General features: G+C 31.7%; 1 protein-coding gene across 1 annotated transcript; it reads right to left on the bottom strand.

Annotated features, from left to right (window-relative positions):
- Positions 1-597: 597 nt before the first annotated feature.
- LOC107830946 (nuatigenin 3-beta-glucosyltransferase-like) lies at positions 598-2321 on the bottom strand. Its single transcript, XM_016658641.2, has one exon. It carries the CDS (start codon positions 2165-2167, stop codon positions 668-670), a length of 1500 nt encoding a protein of 499 aa, XP_016514127.1. The 5' UTR covers positions 2168-2321; the 3' UTR covers positions 598-667.
- Between the last annotated feature and the right edge of the window lie 6138 nt (positions 2322-8459).

Below are 8459 nucleotides of genomic sequence, written 5' to 3'. Positions count from 1 at the left end.
ATCCTTTCGTTTTTCAGTGCATGTCCTATTTACTAGCTATCGCTTTTGCTTTGCATTTTTCTTCTAGATTTCATGGTGTTCCTATTTTTCTTATGATTGTTGTGGTGATACTAATATTTACTAATATTGTCTCCCTTTGCTTTGCATCTTTCTTCTGGATTTCATGGTGTTCCTATTTTTCCTATGATTGTTGTTGTGATACTAATATTGTCTTTTTTTTTGTCCCTTTTGTCTTTTTTTTTGAGCCGAGGGTCTTTCGGAAACAGCCTCTCTACTCCTTCGGGGTAGGGGTAAGGTCTGCGTACACACTACCCTCCCCAGACCCCATTAGTGGGATTTTACTAGGTTGTTGTTGTTGTTATTTATCTGATTATTTACTTAAATGTTATTTATTGTTGTTCATCATTATTGAATGTTATATTATTGCTCCTGATTTCCAGTACATTTATTATATGATATTGTCATTGTCCGGACGGATCCACTCAATATTTATTGCTTCTTTAAAAATGTCATCTAAGGATATTATTGTTAGCTGAGATTAACCTTATTTACATAAATTTAATTATTTGAACCAAAGATCTATATTTTTTTGTCAAACAAATATTAAATTAAATGCTTACATTATTTCAACAACAAAAGTTACAGGTTAGGAAAATAATCAAAAGAACTAAGATGCAAAATTAAAATTCTTGATATCGTCAATCAACGCAGTGAGACTGTTCCATGAAGATCCACCTTCTTCAATTGCACTTTTAGCCATATTTTCCATCGCCATTGCTTTCTCCCTAATTTTCTTACTTTCCTCTGAACCATTCATTAATTTCTCTATTGCTTCTTTAATCTTTTCACTTCCTAACACAGGACTTGAAACCTCAAGACCGGGGCTCCATATTTCTGTCCCCACTTTAACTCCCAACCCGACAACCTCCACAAGCTTCTCGTTGTAGAATTGCTCGGCGAAAAGTGGCCACGTCAGCAATGGAACTCCGGCGGTTATGGCTTCAAGAACGGAGTTCCAACCGCAGTGCGTCATGAATCCTCCGGTTGCTGAATGGTCTAAGATGGTCAACTGCGGGGCCCACCCTCTAATTATCAAACCCTTTTTGTTCGCCGCCGCCTTTTCCTCGAAACCCTCCGGCAACAATGTCTGCTTTCTCACGACCCAAATGAAAGGGACATTTGAACCCCCTAGAGCTCCAGCGATTTCACTAATTTGGTCGTCTGGGAATTTAGTTAAGGTACCGAAAGAGACATAAAGAACCGACTTAGGCTTCTGTACGTTCAACCACTCTACAACGTCATTGTTGGCCCCACCGGCGTTGTCGGCAATCAGCTCGTTTCGTCGGATTTTGGAAGAAAAATAAGAGATAGGACCAATATGCCAACATTTGGTTTTCTTAATCGTCTGATAATAGTCTGCATATTCAGGTTCCAGCTCGTAAAAAGTGTCGTGAACAATGCCGTGGCTTCGGTCCTCGGAATCTCGGGTTTGGTCAAGCACGTCGTCCCAAACAGTCCTCTCATCGGCGAGCTTTGTCAAATCATATGTAAGTTGGGATAGCTTCAACTCAATTTTATCCGGTAAACCAGGAACCAAAAAACTACTACTTTTCTGGGAATTTGGTTCCAGTTTCAGCTGTTCCTTGTAAGGTTTGTAAAGCAAAAGATTTTGCAAAATGCTATTGTAAATGTAGCTGGATTGGTTGAACAAGAGCCTAGGAATGTTCAGCTCCTTGGCTATATCGACGGTCCAAGGGAAATACATATCAGAAAAGATACAATCAGGACGGATTTCACGAATTTTATCTTCCATTGGTTTTTGTAAAAGAAAAATGGCGTAAAATACTTTGCCGTGCATTTCCTCTGAAGTGGCAGAGCTGTAGTTCTCAATACCTTCAGGTAAGCAAACTTCAGCAGAAGGGAAAGGGAGAATGTGAATAGAAATTGAATGGCCGGAAATTAAAACGTCGTCGTTTAAGGAAGATTTGACAAGTAAAGCGTTTTGGGGGGTAGTGAGGATTGTGGTTTTAACGCCGCGGGAGGCAAATAGCCTAGCGGCGTTAACTAACGGAATGAGATGGCCGGGGGATAAGTAGGGAAGGAAGAGAACATGAAGCTGATGTTTGCTGTTGCTGTTGCCGTTATCCATGGCTACCACCGTCTGCATTTTCTAGCTATGATTTTTTAGTTTGTGAGAGATGTAGAATAGTTTATTAAAGGCTTAAGTTGTTGCTGTATTAACGTCATGTATTTATATTTACTTTGTATATTAACATTTTACTGGCCAGTGGCGTCTTTTCCTGCACTATTTTGTTTTTTTTTTTTCTGTTAAAAAAAATACATTCTTTTTAACGTGTCTAATGATTCTCCGCAATGTATATATCTACTCATTTTTAATCTCGATGTAACTTCAATATTTATCGACATTAGTTTTTGTTTAGACTTTATATTTTTATTTAAAATTTTATTAAATTTATATAAATATTTAATTACAAACCTAGTAACTAATGACCAATGTTTAAATTTTGGCTCCACCTATGCCGAAAATACAAGAAAAGACTCCAAAATTTGACTTGCTATTGCCTATTGGTATCCAACTTTTCCATCTTCTTAATTATTACTCCTTAGTTACAATTTGTTTGGGTATAGTTTGACTTAATATTAGTTTTTGCTCAAAAATAATATTTTTTAAAGTTGTGATCATAAACATATTATAATATTTATATGATTTATAAGGTTTTTAAAACTTGTAATCTTAAATGTGTGCATTATATTGTTATGTTTTAGAAACTTCTCTAAAATCAAAAAACATAGTAGTAGGTTAACTCTCTATCTATTTTTATTTCTAAGATATGAGCACATAAATACTACAAATGAAAAAGACAATTCAAGGCCTTGAGAATGAAACCCATTTTGTCATAGTAGTTTTTGAGGTGAAGTAATTGAGAGAAAATGAGAGTAGGGGTGGGAGGGGGGAAATTAAAGAGGGATGCATTTTCTTTCATTTTGAAAAGAGTCCACTGAAGTTGAAAATAAAACGAACATGTTTTTTGTCAATTATTTCATTCGTTCAATACGAGATGAAGAGATACATAGCTTTTTCCAATAATTTAAAAAACGTTGTGCAAACAAAAAGATGAGTGTGATTTACAACTCAATATTAAAAAGCATAAGTTTATATTATATTTTTCTTTTCTCTTAAACTTTATGTGAGATAGAGTATCCTCTTATAAATTGAGATGGAAAGAGTATTTATTACCTTTTTAAATTTGTTAACTTTTTGAATGATCTTTTTCAGGCCTAAATTATTAAAAACTTGGCTGGAACTCCACTATTTTGGTTCAAATATTTTTTCTTTAGCTTAAAGTGATGAAGTTTCAGTCAAATTGCTTATAGATTTGGTTTTAAAAAGAAGAAATACATAGTTAAAACAAATTGTCATTGCATGTAAAGAAAAATAAAGGGAAATACATAGTTGAAATTTCACTATTTTGCATAAGAATTTTTTCTGAACCTTCCCCCATTTCTCCAAAATGCAGTCCTTTTTTACCAAAATATGGCTCCAATGCTTCTCCATTTTTGCCCCCAAAATGGAGAATGAATAGTGTTACTCCAAATTTGGAGTGACACAATTCATGTCCTCCATTACTATTCATCCTTAATTTATTATTATTTTTATTATTTAACTCTTTTAATTTACCTCTTTATATATACCTAATTATGTTTATATAATATCTTTATAATATTAATTTTATATCTTAACTTTGATGTATAATTTTGATAAATTAATTTTCGTGCATTTATTATTTTTATGTAAAATTATAAGTTAATTTTATTATAAGTTATAATTGTACAAAAAATATATAATCATCTCAAAAAATGAATGATGCAAATATAAAATATTAGATGTTGCTAAAATTGAATGGTGAAAATATAAAATATTAGATTTTGCTAAAATTGAAAGATGCAAATATAAAATATTAGATGTTGCTAAAATAGAAAAGTAAAAAATTGAAAATACATTAAAATTGGAAATACATAAAAATTGAAAATACATTAAATTAAAATACATAAAAATTGAAACTACGAGAAATAACATAATAACTTAGTAAGGACCTATGTCATTTCCAGATACACCAAAATCATTATACTATTGAGTTAATGGGGCCGGGAATTGTTGTGATTATGACTGTGGAAATTGTTGACTTGTTTTATACATTATTCGTTGTTGTTCTTGTCGCAAAAATTCACGACGAGTCGGATCGACAATAGAACCCACATCGATTTTACTAGAGGTAGAAGTTGAATATTTATGTAATATTTAATCTGAATTTTACCATAATGTAATATGTATTTAATTATCTTGTATCTCAATGATTTCACTTTTATTTGAATTATCCATTAATATATATAATCTATAATATTTGCTTACAAATTATATTATTTAAAAATTTATGGTATAAAATAATTTTATATTAAATTATATGTGATGAATATGTAAAAAAGAAAAAAAGATAGAATTTCTTTAATAGAAATAAGAAAAATTAATTTTAAATAAAAGATAATAATATAATATTGAAAAGAGAGAAGAAAGAATATAAAATAGAATATTTTTTTTGGAGTAAAAAATAGAGTAATAATTGGAGTAACTTTACTCCATTTTGGAGGAGAAAATAGAGGCAAGGGTCGGAGATGTCCTAAGATCTGATGCTTGAAAGTTGAAACTGCTTTTTTGATGTTTACTGATTGTGCCTTTTAAATCAAAGAGTTTCTTATGCTTCATTAAATAGATATTTGAAAATTAATTAAACAACAGTATATAAGAAAGGGCAATTTAGTAATACCACAATTGTTTAAATTAATAATAAATTGAGTTTAAAAGAATTGTTACAAAGAAAATAAAATAAGAAAAGTAAGTATAGTATTATAAACTTCAAGGAAGGTTAATGTTACGAGGCAAAACCGGAGGGAAAGTCTCTCAAATTATTCCAAGAATGTTATTTGGATCTTTATCTTGGTCTCAAGCTAATTCCAGCCATGCAAAATTCTGCGGACTTGTTCATGGTGCGGCGAACGTTACAAAACCTCTTTTGTTGTTTCTGTTGTGAACGTTACAAAATCTCTCTCATATATTTTTAGAGAAAGACAGGGGCGGATCTATCTTATGAGGTAGGGGTACTACGATACCCGCTCGTTTCGCTAAAATATTTATTATGTACATAATATCTCTGTAAAGAAACGTATAAATGGATAGAGTGTCATCTAGAAGTCCCAAAGTGAAAGCGGGTGCCATTGGTTCAGCTTTCCCTTTGAAGGTTGTCCTTGGCTTCATGAATGCAAGTTTGATTCCTTGTTGGAGCAGCTCCTTTGATTTTTTCCTTTTTCTACTTATTAAGATTTCATTTATTTTCAGTTGAGCCCTAAGGCCTCACCTCTTTTCCTTCTTTTTCGGTTTTTTCCCTCCTTTTATTACATGCTAAGTCTCTCTTCTTCATTTTTTGAACTTTCAGTTCTCATTTTGTTTCTATCATTATACCTTACTTTATGAACAATTATTTTTTATAGGTAATTTGAATTGATTTTAATTAGCATATAATTTCTTTATTTTTAATGAAACGATATTAATTTATATAGTGGAATATAATTTGAGCAATATCTTCTATTGAGTTTTGAAAAAATATTAAATGGCTTGATTGATAGTCGTTTTGAGTCAAATATCATAGGTTGAATGTTGAAGGTTTATCCTTGAAAATAATTGCCATATAACTCAACAATTAAGATGGAAAAATAAATAAAGAACAATACAAGTGAATTAATCTAGTCAAACAAAGAATATATAGTGTAGTTAAGGTACTCTTTAAGCAAATATTTATATTGGAGGCGCTCTTTCATGAAAGATTATTTTTCTTTTGTATTTTTATTTAGAATGTGTTTAAATTAAGCGTTAAAAATTTAAACTAAAATCGAACTTATTTGCTTTGTGAATGAAAGGCCTATTCAAATTAACCAAAAACTAATCGAACTGACCCATCATTCCTAATCTGTCTTTGTAGCTACTGACATGTATATTGTATGCATAACATGGTGGCACCCGCAACCTTCAAATCCTGGATCCGCCTCTGGATAAAGACGATGTTATATATTAATCTGCACTTGAGTAAGTCTGTCCCATGTGCTTAATTATAGTAGAATTATTTTTGTCTGAAAAAACTATATTCTAGATTTAATTTGATTTTGTTTCAAATGAAAATTGAGAAGCTTGAAAGAGAAGTAGAGAAATAATTTAGTTTCATTTTGTAGTTTTCCGTTTTTCATATTGTTTTTCGTTTTTCAGGCATTGCATGCCATGACGAAAATTTGAAACTAAAAAATGTACGCAGTTTTGTTTTATAGGAGTACGTGTAATTTTCTTATAAAATTCATAAGTCCCAGTTAAGAAGGAAACCTACCATCGCACTAGGTGTACATAGATCGGGTTGGTTTGAATTTTTCAATTATCAAACCAAACCTATGATGTCGGGTTTTTAAATTTATAAACCAAACCAATAAAGTCGGGTTTTTCATTCTAGGTTTTTTCGGTTTTTTTCGGATTTTCGGATTTTTTCCTGGTAAAGTCTTAATAGCACAAAATATGTAACTTGTGCTCCAAATATTTATTTTAGTCATAACATTGATTTATATTGTATCACCCTTAGTCCAAATATGTAACTTGTGCTCCATATGTAATGCATCACCCTTAGTCCAAATATGTAACTTGTGCTCCAAAGTAGGATATAACTATATAATGTATTTTTCAAGAAAATAAAATAATAATATGAGATGAGTCATAACATTGTACTAAAATATTCAATAAACTAGATAATAAAATCGCACAAAGAAAATATTACTAATTATTACATCATAATAAAAATTAACATAATCTAAAAATACTATATAGGTCGTGCTAAAATAAGTACAACTAATAAGTACTATTAATTACACAACTAAGCATAAAAAAAAGATAAACTAGGTTATACATTTTCATTATAAATCAATGCAAAACTAAAAAATAGATATCCAACACTATTATCATTCCTAGTGTTGAATTGAATTTCCTTTATTAACATTAGTATTGATTTGAACTTTATTTGACTTAGTACCTTTATGAGCTATAAAATTTATTGGACCATTCAAGAATGTTAAGTCCAAACTTTAAATAATACTTTTAAATATAAAACTGTGAACAAATTTAAGAAATATTTATAAATTATATTACAATAAATATTTGTATGCATAAAATATTTTTTAAAATTATATAAATGTAATGTCGGGTTGGTTTGATTTCGGTTTGACTTTGTCACAGCCCGGAATTTTCACCTTCAGGACCGTGATGGCGCCTAACATTCCACTTGCTAGGCAAGCCGACATAAGAGAATTATTAAGCCAATCCTTATTCAATTCAGTAAATAACTACAAATAAACTAAAATAGAATACAGCGAGTGCGGAATAATATAAAAAAATTCATTAATTACTACCACCCGGATCTGGAGTCACAACTCACGAGCTACTATGATTTACTACAAACAAAGCCTGAAAAGGAAAAATACACTGTTTCGAAGTAAGGAAATAGTAAATGATAAAACTAGGAAGAGACTCCAGGGTCTTCGGACGCCAGCAGATCTACCTTGGGTCTCCTGATAGCAAATCCAAGCAGCTAAGCCTCACGATCAGCTAGGATCGGTACCAAAATCTGCACAAGAAGTGCAGAGTGCAGTAGCAGTACAACCGACCCCATGTACTGGTAAGTATCGAGCCTAACCTCGACGAAATAGTGACGAGACTATGAAAAGATACTCACATCATAAACCTGTGCAGATAACAGTATATGTACAAGAAAACAACAGTAACAACTAAACATGTACTATTGGGAGGGGGGGCATGCTAAAGGGGCAAATGATATAGGAGATACAACGAAAATGATAATCAGAACAGTCAACATGCTTTTCACCAGTGAAAAATAACTAAACACAATGAAGAAAATTATACGGCATCACCCTTCGTTCTTTTACTCTCAGCCTCACAATATAAATCAATAGATACAACACGGCATCATCCTTCGTGTATTAACTCTCATAAGGTGGCACGACATCACCCTTCGTGCATTAACACTCATAATATGGCACGGCATCACCCTTCGTGCATTAACATTCACAAACATAGTACGACATCACCCTTCGTGCATTAACACTCACAATATGGCACGTCATCACCCTTCGTGTATTAACACTCTCCCTTACCATAATGCAATGAACAAATAACAATAGGAAGATAGAATAACAAGTACAAGCTTTACTTCAATATTTGGTTCCATAATATCAACCTCAACTTCGAAATCAATACTCAATTATCACCAGAAAATCCGTAAATATGATAAGAACGATCAATTTAACAATACTAGACTAAACATGGATAACATGAA

The sequence above is a fragment of the Nicotiana tabacum genome, chromosome 2, assembly GCF_000715075.1.
Source record: "Nicotiana tabacum cultivar K326 chromosome 2, ASM71507v2, whole genome shotgun sequence".
Classification (NCBI taxonomy): domain Eukaryota; kingdom Viridiplantae; phylum Streptophyta; class Magnoliopsida; order Solanales; family Solanaceae; genus Nicotiana; species Nicotiana tabacum.
Note: the sequence above shows the minus strand (reverse complement) of the source record. Positions and strands in the feature narration are given on the sequence as shown.

What these genes read in the sequence shown, in the direction of transcription:
- LOC107830946 (XM_016658641.2), bottom strand. Translation starts at nt 2,167, where the DNA reads ATGCAGACGGTGGTAGCCATGGATAACGGCAACAGCAACAGCAAACAT.